At 44.2% G+C, this 17,397-nt stretch overlaps 1 protein-coding gene across 1 annotated transcript; it reads right to left on the bottom strand.

Annotated features, from left to right (window-relative positions):
• Positions 1–1,757: 1,757 nt before the first annotated feature.
• hdlbpb (high density lipoprotein binding protein b) lies at positions 1,758–16,503 on the bottom strand. Its single transcript, XM_034105565.1, has 28 exons — positions 16,417–16,503; positions 14,657–14,736; positions 13,529–13,630; positions 13,071–13,222; positions 12,509–12,724; positions 11,139–11,345; positions 10,751–10,966; positions 9,437–9,643; positions 9,152–9,259; positions 8,815–8,919; positions 8,212–8,290; positions 7,111–7,250; positions 6,929–7,033; positions 6,705–6,818; positions 6,537–6,623; positions 6,249–6,380; positions 5,521–5,739; positions 5,205–5,426; positions 4,645–4,863; positions 4,339–4,480; positions 3,955–4,082; positions 3,747–3,851; positions 3,445–3,579; positions 3,211–3,354; positions 2,917–3,096; positions 2,724–2,840; positions 2,423–2,581; positions 1,758–2,236 (listed from the first exon to the last, which is right to left on the bottom strand). The coding sequence occupies exons 3-28, from the start codon at positions 13,602–13,604 to the stop codon at positions 2,144–2,146; spliced, it is 3,807 nt and encodes a 1,268-aa protein (XP_033961456.1). The 5' UTR covers positions 13,605–13,630; positions 14,657–14,736; positions 16,417–16,503; the 3' UTR covers positions 1,758–2,143.
• Between the last annotated feature and the right edge of the window lie 894 nt (positions 16,504–17,397).

A 17,397-nucleotide genomic window follows, 5' to 3' on the forward strand; every position in this document is an offset into this window, starting at 1 on the left:
TGACAGTTCTAGCAGTGTTGCATACTTACTCAATCACACCTTTTCCAAAATGCTGTTGACTAATTTCTCATTAAGGCCGGTAGTGGGTTCTTTCAACGCTTTATACAGAAATAGTGGCTGCTTCGTCTTGCATTTAAAGAACCGACACGCACACAGTTATTGAAAATGATCAACTAAAAAGGATGCTAAAATTGTAGAAGTACAACAACGTACCTCTGGCCATCCTGTGTGTGATCCCGTTTGGTTGCATAGTCGGTTTTGTTTTTATCCATCTGTCGCCAGCTTTAAAGACTCATTTCTGCACAGGCTTTGACTTTAATTGGACCCTGAGTTTCCCTTTTTTGTTCTAATGTCTAACTTCGAGCTGCCAATCTGATCCTGACCACTTCCTCCAAATAGTTCCACATTTCGAATCCGTTTCTTTCTTCAAGATCATTCATGTTGTTTAAATCGGACACAAACAGAAATGTATTTTGGTTTTAGAGGGTGTTAACTATTGCTGGAACTACTTCTTGACAAACAACGCTTTATCCAGCCAGTACTTCTATGGGAAGTAGATAAATAGTTAAAGCACATTAACGTAACATAACCTTTTTGCATTTCTGTTTGTAATTGTGTTAACTTGTTTTTATTTGCTTCACCTTTCCCCCAGATTCAAGTCTTTATGCTATGCTAAGCTAATCTACTACTGGCTCCATCCATTTATCGTGCAGACTAATTCCCGTCAAGAAAGCAGGTGAGTGTAGTTAAAAAACTCTTAAACTATTCCTTTCAGATTCCAGACACAATAAGCTTTGATGCAAATCTAGCCTAATTTGCTTAAGATCTCAGAACCGGAAAATGGAACAAAAGATTTTCGTTACAAAATAGTATTGTATGAGAGAAACTGAAGTGAAGCTGTTGATACTGGGTTTGTTTTGTGGGAGATTTAAGCAGCGTCGTGTGCGTGTTGAAAGATTGAAAGTGTTAATGGCGAGGGTAAAAGCTCTGAGAAGAGAGACAAACGGACAAAGACGATGTAAAAGTTTGGTTCAGCTTCATTCAAATATACATCTTAACTTCCACGCGCGCACACATACATACAAACTTCCAAATATGCCAGAAACCAACGGCAACAAAAGTCCCAGACAGTTTAAAAAAATAGCGAAAAGTTCTTTGTACACTTCCACATAACAACCGTTAACATGTTTCCCGAACCCTGACGTACGACTTTCACTCCCGAACATAAGCATCAAGCTACAGTGAGGGCTTTTATAAAAACGAATGATCACAGTAGTTCAAATAAAATGGCTCATTTTTGAATAAATAAAACAGTGACAAAATGACCTTCAGTACAAACGGTCGGCGAAGGATTTCCACATCTTTTGATTCATCATCACTTACAAAGAAAACGCTCCAGTTATCAGACTACAGCAGCTGTTTTTGCTCCCAACACACACACACACACACACACACACACACACACACACACACACACACACACACACACACACACACACACACACACACACACACACACACACACACACACACACACACACACACAGCCTCACCTGCTGCACCACACCAGTGACTTCAAAGATAAGTCGCATATAAACCTCCTTGTATAAACCACAGGAAAAGAACCGTCATAATTTACACACGTTTCCTGCACATTAAAACAGACCCCCATTTTAGTTTTATCTTAAAAATCCAAGATGTTGCTTTTGTTCCTTGGATACACAATCACCCCCCCCCCCCCCCCTGAAAGCCCCATTTCCTCTGATCCCACTCCTCTGATTCAGCAAGTTTTGAAGAGTTTAAACATTTACAATGTACTTCAGCGACTTTGATTTTGAGGAGGAGGTTGCAGGTGCAACCGAGAGGCAGAGCAGGACAGCAAAGCTATGGAGAGAGCACTCAATGTTCTTTTTTTCCCTCTCAGGGGGAAGAGACGGATGGAAAAGAAAGAAGGGATAGTTCTCCCAGAATTCATTGTGGCTGTTCGTGGGAGGAAGGTACAAGGGCTTTACAGAGAAAGAGAGACAAAAGGAGGTCACTAAAAAAGAGGAGGAGGGAAGGAAGGCGAGCAGCAATTTGATTCGAGATTCGTCTCTCATCTACTTTACACGTTTGTTTTTGTTTTCCTGCAGGATGAGCGGCTTCAGAATTTCTTGGGGCCCCAGGCGGATGTTTGCTTCGGGGCCACACCTGTCCCAAACGTGGGGAAATCCTCTGCACTGCTCATGTCAGGAGCCTGGAACAAACATACAAAAATGTTTGCTCTTTACCCAGGATGCAATGCAACAGGAACAAAACAGAAGTATTTCTCTAAAAGTAGAAGCTGCTTTTCAACAATTTAAAACTACTTCTCTAACGCTTCTACATATCATCCCTCCCTACATTCATTATTGTAGAGAAGAGAAAAATCAGTGTGCCCAACCTTGTTCCCTGATGCGTTCCAAGGGGCGTCCCGCACAACAAAGCCCTTAGCCGGACCCCCGCTGCCGTCATCACCCCCTCCTGCTCCACCGGGCCCTCCATAGCGAGATGGAGGCTTCATGTAGGCTGCCAAGGTCTCCGTCTCTGTCACGTTGAGCATCTGAGAGGTGAGAAAAGGGCCGGAGGGAGAGGAGAATCGCTCATTAAAACGGTCTCGGTACCCAATTTACTTCTTCAGCACTTTACATGTTTAGCGCTAGGATTTCAAAATGTTGCTACCACTACAGTCTTTGCACACTCACATATTCCTCCTCCAGGTTGAGCAGGTGGTCCACAGCATTGTCCACAGTCTCAGGGAGGCCGGTCACCGTCACTTTGTCGGGCTCGTCGGAGCCTGGCTGAGGGAACCTGATATCCACCTGAACGGTAGGAATGAGACGTTATAATATATAAGAAAACAAGAGAACACCAAATAAGATTTAAAACAAAACCAACCTTGAACTCCTCCATCAGCTTGCGGATAGCTTTGCCCCGGGCTCCGATGATGCGAGCGTGGGTCCTCGGGTCCAGGCGGACATCTTGGCTCACCATCTCCTGCAGCTCGGCCACCAGCTGCTGGATGGCTTGGCTCGCCTCCTCCACGTTACGCTCGTACCCCGAGATCACAATCACATCCTGAAGATGGAAAAAACAGGATGTAGAAAAAGGGAACAGCAGATTAATGGAAATGTATTAAAGTCTCGAGATAAAACACATACTTAATACTTATTTTTGGCAGCAATAACGTACCTGCTGCTCGTCTCCTTTGTCGGCGAACTGGATGCTGACGTCGTGGTCTTTCCTGATCTGGGAAATCACCGCTCCTTTGCGACCAATGATCTTTGGATGGAACTTTGGATCTACGGACATGCTCACCTTGAAACTGCGCAGGGCCTGAGAAAGGACATGGAGCAGTGTAAAAAACCTCAAATGCTTGAATATCTTTACAATATAATAATTGTGATTACGCTGTTGGACCCTTACCCTGTCCTCCTGCTCCGCCTGCAGGTCTTTGACCCGCTCCATCAGACCCTGTTTGGCCCGCTCCACGTTGGCTACCAGCCCCGTCACCTTGATCACATCCAGCTGCTTCTCCGGCTGCGGCACCCAGATGTTCACCTGCAACATGCACACAATAACTTAAAGATCAGTAAACCCAGCTTCTTTACCAATTAGACGTACCACATTATATAAGCATGTTTAAAGCAGCTGTAAAAGGCAGAGGCTTCTACATGGAGTAATAACGCCTCATGGCCAGTAGATGGCACCAGAGAGTCAGATCTCACCTCGTATTCCTCCATCATCTTCCTGATCCCGCTGCCCTTCTGGCCAATGATGTAGCGATGCAGCTCGTAAGACACTTCCACATCCTCCGTTATGGGCACCAGCGCCTGCATGAGGAAACAGTGACAGGATTAGGATTAAGGTAATGGACGATAAGAGAGGATAGGGAGCATTATATCCGTACTTAAATAATAGTATAATGGCGCCTACCAGCAGGGCGGCTTTAGCCATTTCACACTTCTCCTCATGCCCAGCGATGGTGATGATGTCACACTTGCGGGGGACGAACTCCGCCTCTGGACTGACCTCACCGTTTTCCTGTGGTGGAGCATCCTGACCTGAAATGTCACAAGACGTCATGAATTTAAAGCCAGTTTGGCAGCAGTTTCATGTCAGAATAACACATTTTCCTAGCAGCCAAAATGTAAAAATATCACAAATGAACACAGTGAACAGTGACCACCCAGTGTCAGAAGATCCCCATATATCCTAAAACCTCACCAGGACTTTGTTATTACTCTGCCCTCTTTGCCGTGGCAACACATTAACAACATCATTAGTCTCACAGCTCTTGTTCTCTCGTGTGCTCCTGACCTGCAGCGCTGTCGTCCCTCTCCGGGAACTTAATTTGGACTTCATTCTCCCTGGTGATGTGCTGGATGCGGCAGCCTTTGGGCCCCATGATGGCTCGGTGGAAGCGCTGGGGGATCGCCACCTCCACACACACCTGGGACTCCTGTAGAGAGAGGGGGGGGGGAGAGAGGACACAGCTGGGTGACAACGGCAAACAGACAGGAGTTCAGATCACATTACTCCTGGATGTAAAATCAAAGTGCAAATATGCAGAGAAATATACGTTTTTTCGGACTTATGGTATCTTAATCTCTCATGGTCTCTTACCAGGTCCTCGATGATCTCCTGGATGCGTTTCTTGGCGGCGTCCACGCAGTCCTTGGCCCCCTTCAGTGTGACCCTCTGACTGTTGGCCCCCGTGCGAGGGAAGCTGACGGCCACGCCGCCGTACTCCTCCGCCAGCTCCCGCAGCACCTGGCCTCTCCGGCACACGAAGTGGCGGTGGTGGCGAGCGTCTACGACCATGCTGTCCTCCACCACATCGTCCTGGAGAGGGAGAACAAGGGGATATTTAAAAAAGAATACGTCATAATGTAATATACACTTGTTTCATATGCCAGCTGGATTATTCGAACCCTATCAACCGTTGCAATATAACATTTTCACTGAACTTTTGTTGTTGAAATATACAGTAAGAATGACTGTGCTAGTAAAATCCAAATTAAACACAAGAAAGACAATCTGACAAAAAGAGCAAAAGAAAATTAGGTAGGCATACTTGTTTAAGATTGAAAAAGTAGCACAAAGTAAACAAATGAAGGAATCATTCTAGAATATAATTTAAAAAAATCAAAGGAGATAAAACCAAGTAAGTGAAATGTAATGACCAGGTTTTTGACCAGGCTTTCCAGCTCCTTCTGGGCCAGACGCACGGCCTCCTCCTTCCCTACGATGGTGATCAGTTCCTGCTCCGTGTCGTCCGGTGACGGGAAGATGATGCGGGCCCCCGTCTTGTCCCTCACTCTGCGAATATTAGCGCCGCCACGGCCAATCAGGAACTTATGATACTCTGGTTTGGCCTGGAGCTCCGCTGTGAAGTTGTTGACTTGCTGAAAAGGGAAGGAAAGAAGGACAGAGGACAAGAAAAGCGAGTAAGTATTTTCCTCCTCTATAGTTACTCCATCCCTTTTCTGCCCCGCCCACCTTCTCCTCAGCCAGCTGCAGCAGCTGTTTCTTGGCCTTCTCCACCTCCTCGACGGGCCCTCTGATGGTGACCTTATCCGAGCCGGACCCCTCGGAGGGGAAGTGGATGTGGACGCCGCCGCAGTCCTCCATGATGGAGCGCACCAGGCAGCCTTTAGAGCCAATCAGAGAGTTGTGCAGCTTGGAAGGGATGGCGACCTCCGCCTCCTTCATGTTGGCCTGAAGGGATGAGAGTTTAGAGCCAGGGATACATTAAGGTACGCCTACATTTGAAGCTTGTTTTCCCTTCGCCTAACCTCTCTTTGATTATAAAAGGAATGTCCAAAATATTCCCTCACTAAACTTTAAGGCTCGCCAAGTTTATGGTGTTAATTTAATCAGACTTATTCGACTGAGCATAACCGTGTGTGCTTGACCTTAGAAAGAGGTAGTTTTAAGATCAATTTACGAGCTTTGTCCAGCTTTATTTATTAGAGTTGTTGAGCATTGTCTTAAATAGCAGGCGAGAGTTGAAAGGGGCAGGAATGAGCGAGAGGACATTCGAACCAGCATTGTTGCATTTAACAACTGCCACCATGTTTGAAACCACCTCTCTTATCAAAGAGGAGGACAACAAGATATGGCTCAAAGTTCTAAAAAACTGGGAGGTGGATCTTACATTTGTTTTTGTTTTGATCTGTTTCTTCCAATATATCCTGGAAGTTGCAAAAAATGTGAAAAGTTCTCACCAGTTCTCTCTGGATGGAGAGGATCCGCTCTCTGGCCGCCTCACAGTTGCTCTTCCTGCCCGTGATGACGATCATCTCCGAGTTACTGTTCTCTGTCGGCAGGTCGATCTTAGTGGTGGTCTCTTCCCGGATCTGGCGTAAACAATACGTGTATTTTGAAACAAAACCGTTAACATTTAACACTGGCTGAATATTACGGAGCTTTATTTAATGATATTGCCTTGAAATGAATGTCTAATAATAATAAGTGACCATTTTCGAAGTACACAGTTCATTTCCAAGTCTCACCTTTTTAATATTGGCGCCGCCTTTGCCAATGATGTTTTTGTGGAACTGCTTGAAGATGGGAACTGAGAGCGAGAAGCTGTTCTCAATCTGGAGAAGAAAGAAAGCTGCTGTGAATTGAAATGTTGAAAGATGAGGAGAGATGGAGAGAACGCATACGGGGGCGCGTACCAGGTCGGCGATGATTTTCTGCAGGAACTTTGCACATTTCTCCACCTCGTTCTTCGGCCCTCTCAGCTGGACGATGTCACTCTTCTGCGCCGGGTCGGGGAAATTGATAATGACCTGGAAGCAGAGGATATGATACTCGTCAAATGAACTTAGATCAAAACTAATTATCTCTCTGTGATGAATGGGAGAGATAAAGCGCAGGAAGGGTCGGAGGAGACGCTCACCTCGGGGAACTTGTCTCGAACTTCTTTGATCTTCTCTCCCTTCTGGCCGATGATTGTCCGATGGAACTTCTGCTCCACGATCAGGTCTTTGGTGCGCTCGTTTTCCTGGGAATAGGACATTTATTTATTTATGCCAACCCACAAAATAAATGAACCCTGAACTTTGACCCCATCCTCCTCACCATTCTCTGCACCATCTCAAGGAGCTCTCTGCGGGCCATCTGGACTCCTTTCGGGTCGCCCTCGATCCGGACCAGGCCGCTGCGCTCAGAGTCCTGGGGGATCCGCACCGACACCTTGTACTGCTCCTTGATCCGATTGACTGTCGTTAGGGAACAGATGATGTGTTAAAACAAGGTCGACATTTAAAAGTGTCTAACCCTAATTATTTTAGAGTTTCAATTGAGGTGCAAAACACGAACCCCCTGCGAGCCAAGTATATTGGCTGCTTTACACTTTTAAAATGCTTCTGTGTATTGTACTGCAACAGACATGAATTGAGGACAACCACATCCAATATGATGCTCAACGACAGCCGTCTTTTTACAGCTCCCTTCCTAGCGCTTCAGACTTAATTAAAAGCTCTTTGAGAGGTCGTAAAGATGGAAAAGCGCTATATAAACGCAGTATATTGACCATTTCATTACAACAAACTTAAACTTAAATTTAACCGCGTTAAAACCGCCGACTACATAGTAAGACTGTGAAATAATATGATTACATTTAACTGGTTGTTTCCAGTCATTATGAAACAATGAAATAATCACACAATCAATTCAACTCAATACACACTACTAAGTACAGGTGGCCTTCAGTGGCTTTTATAGTGTCATTTATATACGGCAACCAGATATGAGACTGTGCCTTTTGACTAATGACAGAATTACCTGAAATTAAATTGTGTGTCTGTAAAAATACAATGTTTAGTGAATATACATTTGACTCAGCCCCAACACATCTTGTGTACCACACATGTCAGACTGCATGTCAAAACCAGGTAGAAACAGCAAGATACTAAATAAATATAACAGAGCCTTGTGGAGACCGTAATGTACGCAGTGTTTCTGAAGTAGCTGTGCCCAATAAATAATAAGTAGTTTTGCACAACATGTGACGCTGCTGACTACGACGGAATAAACCAAAAGCTGAATTTACCGAGTCAGTGGCTTAAAAAGAACAGCAAATAAGATGCTGGTCGCTCTGCCATTTGAACTGTAAAGCCCGGGAGAGTTGATGTCCCAGATTGCTTTCCTGTTGAGATCAGCAGAACAAAGTGCACTCACTGTTGGCTCCGTTCTTCCCGATGAGGTGTCTGTGGAAGCGCTGCTCTATGATGACCTCGGTGTAGTCCATCCTCACCAGCTGATCACGGGGGGGGGGGCAGAGGGACAGTAGTCACTGAACGTGTCCCAGAACTACAGAACTGAATCCTTCAACCCTGGGTGTATTCTCTCTAGTCTCCCCTCTGGCTTTATCAGCGTTCAGAGGGTCTTTGTTCTAAGAGTTCATACGAATGAACTGCCAAAAGCAATCATGTCATTTAAAGTCGAAATGTGACAACAACCTTAAAAAGAATGAGCCTTTTACAAGATACATTTTAGAACTACCCTATTATTACCTTATTATAATAAATACCCCAGGTAGGGCTGCAACTAACCGCTCGTCTCATTTGTGATTTAACTTGTAAAATGTCTTGAAGAGCATTCTCAAAATGCTTGTTTTATCTGACGAAGAGTCCTAAGAGATATTAAGTTTCAAATACAGACGTAAATCAATCTTCCTGTACGACGTAAAACGTATAACATCACTATGTCTTTATTTTCACTACTGGTGTAGTCTCTTTCACATCATACCTTAGGTATCAATCACATGTTGTTATTACCCACCAGGTCCTTGATGTTCTCCTGTATCTGGGCCTGAGCCTGTTCCACCTCCTCTGTCGGACCCTCCAGGCTGATGCGCTCCTCTCCGTCTGTGAACTCTATGTGAACCTGCACGCACGCACGCACGCACACACACACACACACACACACACACACACACACACACACACACACACACACACACACACACACACACACACACACACACACACACACACACACACACACAGCACAAAAAGAGAACCCAATGACCATAATGCTGATGCCAACTCCCCTCTTCTACATGAAAAGCACTGTTCCTTATTGTCCGTCATCTGGTCTTTGATCCTCCCTCTCTTACCCGTGGCAGCTGCTGTGTGATGCGCCCGATGTTCTGTCCTTTCTTGCCGATGATGTAGCGATGCAGCCAGGCCGGGGCGGTCACCTCCACCACCATCACACTCTTCGCCTAAAGAGGGACACGAGGGCTTAAAGGTTCAAATCCAAATCTCAAAAAACAACAGACTGATTCAGCTGCAATACATAACTGGACACAAACACTTTTTTTACATTAACAACTGATCAAATGCCACTATGCAATTTAAGGCTTTTAGTAACCAATACCATTTCCCCTCCCCCCCCTCACCTTAGCGTACACCTGTGTGAGCGCCGGCCCCAGCTTGTCCGGCTCGCCCCTGAGGATGATGGTCTCTGATCCGGAGTCCAGAGGAGGCATCTCCACAGAGACCCCCGTGGTCTCCAGGATCTCCTGCAGGGTGTTGCCCTTTGGCCCAATGATGTACTTGTGCTGAGACTTCTTCACCTCCACGGAGATGGTGGTGGTCTTTCTCTTCTGCAGGGGGAGACGGGGAGAAGAGACGTGAGTGGCAAGGAGGAAGGACAGATGTGGCACAGTGAGGGATGGATGGGCTCACAGCAGGAGACAGGAAGAGGAAGGACGGACAGATGAATGTCAGTCAGTCGGCGGACAGGGAGAGGAAATAAGCTGGCTGGTGGTGAGCGGAGTGAGCGAGAGGGCAACACAGAGAATATATTTGTTTCTGCCTCTCATGCATATGCACTGAATGACATTAGCATTCTCATCCTGTTGTTCTCTGGCCAAATCCAATCTTCTCTCCCCATTATCTCCAGCCTGACTATCACACACACACACACGCACGCACGCACGCACGCACGCACACTTCCTCTCCACGTCTCATCCATCTTTTAGAGTTTGTGTGTGTGTGTGTGTGTGTGTGTGTGGAAAATAAAAACACCAGCACTGTTGAGGATAATGATACAACCTCCTCATTCCAAAAACAAACAGTTTGTGGAAAGGTAATATGTGCAACTACGTGTGTGCCATACACTCTAAACTGAAGCACAATCTGTTTGTTATCCAGCAGGGAACAGACGTTGTTATAAATAGCTGACAGAGCGACCACATGTCCGATGATCCAGTACACTAGCCGGTAGAATTGTGAAGTACTCCAGCTTGATTCCATTTCATGTTGTTTAGTTCCTTGTTTTGCTTTTGGGTTTTTCTTGAGATGCTCACAGTGATAGGTTTTCTTAGATTCTTAATTTCGAAAAAATTTCGAAAATCTACTTCATAAGCAGTAAATGAAAATATCTTAAGCACTTATTGAAAGAAATATGTAACAAATATAGATTAAAGACTGACATTAAACAGCAGCCAAAAAAACAAAACAACAAATAGTTAATTATAATATTAACAGTTAGTGAGGTAAGAGTCTAAATTAAGCTGATTCATCAACTACTGTATAAACAATGTTTATGGATGGAATGTAAACGGCCAAGTTTTCCTCTCCAAGGATACTTAATTAGATTACAGATTTAAGACCACTTTCTACAATATAGCTAACGGTTTGTTTTTCAGCTGTTCTTCAAAACCCATTTTACATTACGAACCAATTGTAAAGTCAACCAGGAAGCGCACCTTGTCGTCGTAGATGGCTCGGATGCGGCTGAGCGCCATGGCGACGGCCTCCTTCTCCCCGGTGATGACGATCTCGTCCTTGGGCAGGCTGGGGGGGGGGATGCTGATGCGAGCACCCGTCTCCTGGCTCAGCTCCTGCACCAGCCGGTTGTGGGCTCCGGCGATGAAGGGGTGGAAGGCCTTCTCCAGGGAGAGACGCTCCACCGCACGCTTGTCCTGGTGAGCGTGAGGGGGGGGGGGGGGTCAATGAAACAATAGAATATGTAAATAGGGACTGCCAAGATCATAGAGGCAATAAAGTCAAGTTTCAAAGAAGCGAAAAATGTAGCCTCTGACCGGGGATTTGAACCTGTTCTTCTGGTTTCAGGGCGGCGTTCTTTAAGCTCACCTGTTCCGCAGAGATCAGAAGTATTTCGTGGCGGGCCTTCTCGATGCCCTCCTTGGTGCCCGTGATGCGGATGTTGGTGCTGGGGTCGTCAGGGCGTGGAATAGCGATCTTGGTGGCGGTCTTCAGCTCCAGCTCCTGCAGCTTCTCGCCGTTCTTACCGATGACAAAACGGTGGTGCTCCTTAGGGATGGCGACCGTAGCCGAGGCCTGAGTGGGAGAGAGGAAGTGAGTAAGAAAATCATTGGATCAGTGTGCGTTATCTTAGGAACTGATCGAAATGGCATGAAATCAATCTTTAAAGTTCAGATATATCCTTACAAATATAGAATTGTTGAAGTTTCCACATTCATATGATATTAGAGAAGAGAAAATTAGTTTAGTTTCTCTCATTTCTAGTTTACCAAGGACATTAATGGCAACAGTGGAATATGTGTGTTTTTTAGTTAGGTAAACAAAAACAGAAGCGTTTGACCTTGCGAAAAAGCCAGATTGTTTTCCTGCACCATTGCATCAATAACTGCAGCTCAGCTAAGCAGGTGGACTTCGTATTGAAGTGGAAATCTGCATGTTTACTGCTGAAGCCCAGGAAGGCGGCCGCCCGGAGCTGACGGTCATTTTTGAACTCGACTCTTTGTCCTAAAGCGACCTGCCTGCACGGGCTATGCTATATACATTTGTGTGAGTATGAAAAAAAGAACAAATGGCAATAAAGTTAACAGATTGAAGCATTCAAATGTCTTTGATCCAACCCATAGGTTGAAGTGGAGCAGGTAATTGTTCTTGTTCAAAGAAACATCCGTTACCTTTGGTATTTACATTTTTTTTAAATTAATTTAAAATAGTAATGAGTAATCAACAGATGCTAATTATTCGACACCAGCACATAACAGGCTTGCACCAACATAGATTGTAACGCACTGTATCAATGCCAAGAAGATATGATGGGCATTTTTTTATTGTTATTTCCGTGATGTCATGACGTTCTACAACTGTGTAACAAAGGCTACAAATTGCATATATAGAAAAACAACATATATAGTTTATATTTAGCATTTTTTTAAAGTCAGCTGCAATATTAATAATAAATAATAATAATAGATTTAATTTGTTAACGCTTCTACAGGTGCTCAAAGACGCTTTACAGATATAGTGAAGAGATAAGAAAATAAATATTGATAATATTGGTAGCATTACTTAATTTGCAAGAATGGACTTGACCTTAAATGATTGGGACGAAGGTGTCTGCTGAACATTTATTGAGCCAAAGAAAGACAGCATTTTAAATAGATCTTATCACCATAAGAGCACCCTGCCATGACTTCAGTATCCGAGCCGTATGAACATGTAACAAACCCCTGCGGCCAGTTTACCTGTGTCTGCAGGCGAGCTACGATCTCCTTGCGAGCCTTCATGACGGAGTCCAGTTTTCCGGTGACCATGATGGACAGGCCCTGGTCTTTGGCCAGAGACAGCTCAATGTGGGCCCCCGTGCGCTGCATGATGTCCAGGCACACTTTGGCCTCCTCGCCCTCCCCGAACTGGCTGTTGTCCTTGTAGCGACGCTCCTCCAGGGGAACATGGAACACCTACACACGGAGCGGGGGAGGTTTTTTTTTGCATGATTAAAAGACCTTAAAATGACAGACCAAGTGTGAAGACTTCTAGTTTCAAATCTTTATTGTCATTTGCACATTAGCTACAGTGTAGATATGGCAATGCAAAACGTAGGTCACAGGCTCCTCCAACAGTGCATATATATATATATATATATATATATATATGGGACATAGAAAAACTAGTGCAAGAGAATGTTTTGACATTTGCAAGTAAACACAAATCAAATAGAATATAAATAGTGCAAGAAGAGACTAGACTTGTATCTGTATATACATACTGTTTCCTGTTTATGTTCTTAGTGACTGGCTGCCTGACCTGGGTGATGACAGAGGCTTTGATGGGCCTGATCTTGCCCCCCCACGCTGAAGCTGGCTCCCCCGGCTTTTCCCCCGGCGCCTCCTTCTCTGGCAGAGGAGGGAAGGCCTCCAGGTAGGTGGGGATGTAGGCCTCATCCTCCGGGACGCAGCCTGGCCCGGAGACACACGAAGGAAGGGATGAAATCAAGGACAGAGGGAAAACACAGAATGCATGTATGGATTGTTGAAGGAGCATGTCGAATGAAAACATAGATAATACAGGAATAGGTATGATGTTTAAAGGAGGACCTCAAATATCGCACCACCCTCAGGAAGAATCTTTACAAAATACACAAAACGAGAATGTGCCGCAAAGGCAGAATATGTTTTGGCTAAAAAGTAGCTTGAGCTTCTGAGGTACACCTCTTCTTCTGACTAAGAGTATAAAGAGATGAGTTGATGACCGGCGGAGGTTACCTGTGTTCTCCTGGTCCTTCAGGCCGCTGCGATGCTCTGCAAAGCTCTCCGGGGTCAACACTGCCACTGAGCTCATGGTCTAAGGTTTATTCCGCTATTCCACTAAGAGGTGGGAAAGGATGGAGTATAACAAAAAAGACATTAGTTGCTGCATCTGCGTATTCCTAAAATAGTTAAACCCTCTGCAGAAAGGCACAATAACTGGTTCTCCTTCCCTCCCTCGGTTTGTATTTTCTCTACGCTTGCTTTCCATGCATCCCAGAAGATTAGCTTCGCAGCACCGATGCAACATGTTACACCTGAGATGCTCCAATTAACACTTTAGAGGCCTCAGACAAACACACAGCGCCCCGGGGAGCGAGTTCTCACAAGTCTGAGAGCCGTCTAAAAACACCGCTGCCTGCTGGTGCTCCTTGTGATTCAGAATCACGGAGTCTTCCCAGAGTGCTTTTTAAAAAGTCAAATGAAAGAACTATACATCTGCAAACTGTTCCTCTGACTGTGCAAGTTTTTGTAAACTGAGCACAAAGAGAGTGTTGGAGGATATTGGCTTTGTGTAGCTACTGGTGCAGCAATAAGAAAAGCAGTCGATACAATCATTAAAGTCCTAAAAGAAACCACACATTTAGGAAAACCCCTAAAAATGTGTTTTCTATTTAAGAGTTAGTGGAGAAAATATTTTACTATTATTAATTGGATTTCTTGGAATGAGCAATGGAAATAACGGTTGAGCATCCTTGGATTATTGGAACCATTTATTTGTCCGTAATATTTCTGCAAAGAGAAGTTTTCCTCGCTCTTAAATAGACGTGTAAATCCATCCCCTCACTGTGTAAGGCCTCTGGAGTACAACAGAGACTTTGTGTTGTAATCTAATATCTGTGGCATGCTCCATAAAATGGCTTCTGCCTAAATGTAACTGTGCTCTCAGGGAAGATAATATCTGTGTGAAATCTCCTCCTGCTGGTAAAGACCCCCTTAAAAGCCCTGAAAATGAAACTACACAAAAGAAGTATCTCACGGAGGGAAAAGCAGCCGCGTCGGCAATATAAGAGGACACAGTAACGCTAAGTTAAAGCTGTGGGAGAATCGATCAAATTGTATTTTACAAAGTGAGCCCACGCTTACCTGCAAAAGGTCAATTGCCAGAGAGTCCGTCCAGTTAGCGGCTACCGTAGGCGCTTCAGTGCGAGTGTGTGTTTCAGCTCCTGGGTGCACAGAGAAAAGAGACTGAAAGTGAACACTGTAAATCAAAAAGGCAGCAGCAGCAGTACGGAGGCTGGGTGAACACTGAACACCCACACTGCACTGCACCTTACTCCGCCTGGATCTGATTCACTCTCCTCCCCTCCCCTCCCCTCCCCTCCCCACATCTCTCTGCTCATCTTCCCTCCATAGTTCTACACACTCATTGGCTCAGGAAATTAGAAAATGAATGTAACCACAGAATATGAGAATATACGTGTAGCTGATCACACAGAATAATTATGCCATGCCTTTTCTCTCTTACTTGTTTTAGGTTTAGATCTTGGTGTTGAATTGGGTTCACAGGGGGCTTGGGGGGCCCAGCTGTGCAGCCACAACTCTTAAACTTCGTTTTTAATTGCTAGTTGAGATGAAAATGTATTCTTACAAAATTGCTACAGTAAAGTTTCAGAAAGTTAATTAAATGATGTAGAGAAAATGTGGAATATTTCCAAATTAAGGAATAGTGCGGACACAGAATATATGGAGTCTTGGGTTTAATGTTTCATCAAAAGTGAAATCATCTTCAGTGAAAAGCTGAAATCAATCTGTTACAGATTGTGTTAGCCTACTACAGACTTCTAAATCACCGTATTTCAAATGCAAATACATCTACAGTTATTTGAATTTAACTATTGAGCAATAGTTTATTTGCAGAAATAAGATACCATAACTACAATGAATTTATGAAATATGATAGATCTCACATCATTGTACACCTAATAGAGCAGCAGGAATAAGCCCAACATTGAACAAATACTACAGGTAACGGCTACACATTAATGAAGCAATAATAATTAATAAGAAACTTAATACAACTGACTGAGAACGTTATCATATAATAATGACATATAATGTATTTGGCTATTAATGCTTAGGTACACAACAATCACACGCACGCGCGCACAGACACACACACGTTTGCACAGCAGGTACAACTGTGAACTCAGTACTTTTAATTGTTTCGTATTGTGTAGTTTGTTATTGCCACAATACTTCTTCCACCACTGGTTAAGGGGTTAAATAAGTAACTATACTGCCGCAAGTTTCCCATTGTGGCTCAGCGCCTGCTAACACTTTGTTAAATTGCTAACAATTATACTGAAATTCAATAAATGAATGAAAGAAACAAAGAATATTTGGTTCTCTGTAATACAGTATAGCGTTTCTTTAGCCACCACTGTGCCTAACAATACTAGTACCACCAGTCATCTACAGGAAAAATGAAATAAAGACGGTGAAATTAATCCCACTGTGCACCATGCTAGCTAACGGTTCAGTGAGACGCATCTCTCTTTAGCCGATTTATTGCTAGCTTGAGGATGCACTGCATGGTTTAATCTGCAAGCATAGGCAGACATGCAAAGGGTTTGAAACATTATTCAGCCGGGTTTGCAAGGCTAACACACATCACTGTACTCCGACCTCAGCCGGAGATGATTAGGCGCAAGGACTTTCTGATAATCGGCTAAAAAACAAGACAGGCGGACAGATAACCAGCTCCAGCTCCGTGGGCGCTGTAAAGGCTGCTTCCCTTTGTGTTAAAACCGGCTTTTTCGCTTCCACACATACACTCTTGAATCCATCCACTGTTTGGCACAATTAGATTAAAAGAAAATATGAAATAAATACATAATTCCTACCTTTCAGAGAGAAATATAGCAGAGGGTTTGACAGGTGATGGTGTAAACACAGATGTGATTGGTCTACGAGCATTTCCTATGCCCGCGGAGTGATACCAGCATGCACTTGGACTCACATAGTAGAAAGGAAATGCCGCAGTATCTTTGCGCAACAGGAGCATCTAGGTTAAATAGATCCGTGAGATTGTAGTCCTGTTCTTCACACCCTGATGTTTTATTGAGATGTAAAGGAGTCATATGTGGTGTTCAGGATAGTAATTGATTATTGAAATAATGTTTTCAAGTTATCAGCCCTCGCAACGTCTCACGTCCGTCGATTTGACCGGGACTACTTATCATTCATGATGCCTGTGTGCTCTCAAGGAAGTCAGAGCGTCATACTTTCTCTAAAGTTATAAATGCGTTATATTCTTGTTGTCAATTCAAACTACTATATATAGTAAGTCCATCGTTTTAGTTACTATGTACATGTTGAGATAGTTAATCACCCAAAGACCTAAAAAGACGAAATCATGAGATAAAAGTTTAGTCTTTGATTGACACATTTACATCAGGGGTGGGGAACCTTTTTCCTCTCAAGGGCCATTTCAATTTTTACAACATCCTCCGAGGGCCGTACACATTATTGACCTCTGCTTAAAAGCACTAAAATCACAACTCATTCATTTGGCCTTTCTTTCATTCTGTGCAAAGAAAAAGCGACCTCTTAATCCAGATATTTTACCATGACTCGCGCATGGAAATCAGACGACAGTTCGTTACATTGTTTCATTTTTCAGAAGGTTCGGTTTGCGTTCACACGGGCAAAACTCAAACGGACTATAAACTTTAAACACAAGTCATGTGCACGGAAATGCTGTTCAACCATTGGTCTGACATTAAGGGGGTAAACACGCAAATCCCGGCAATTTCTACCGGAGCTTCCGCCATGGAGCATCGGCACTTTCGACAGGTTATTCTCATGCTGCTGTTAATCTGGAG

The sequence above is a fragment of the Pseudochaenichthys georgianus genome, chromosome 18 (assembly GCF_902827115.2).
Source record: "Pseudochaenichthys georgianus chromosome 18, fPseGeo1.2, whole genome shotgun sequence".
NCBI classification, from domain to species: domain Eukaryota; kingdom Metazoa; phylum Chordata; class Actinopteri; order Perciformes; family Channichthyidae; genus Pseudochaenichthys; species Pseudochaenichthys georgianus.

Excerpts from the sequence above, each read along its gene's own strand:
- hdlbpb (XM_034105565.1), bottom strand. The coding sequence starts at position 13,604 with ATGAGCTCAGTGGCAGTGTTGACCCCGGAGAGCTTTGCAGAGCATCGC. Across the intron at positions 4,864-5,204 it reads AAAGCCTGGTCAAAAACCTG|GACGATGTGGTGGAGGACAG; the intron begins GTCATTACATTT and ends CTCCCTCTCCAG. Across the intron at positions 3,355-3,444 it reads AGGCGGAGCAGGAGGACAGG|GCCCTGCGCAGTTTCAAGGT; the intron begins GTAAGGGTCCAA and ends GTCCTTTCTCAG.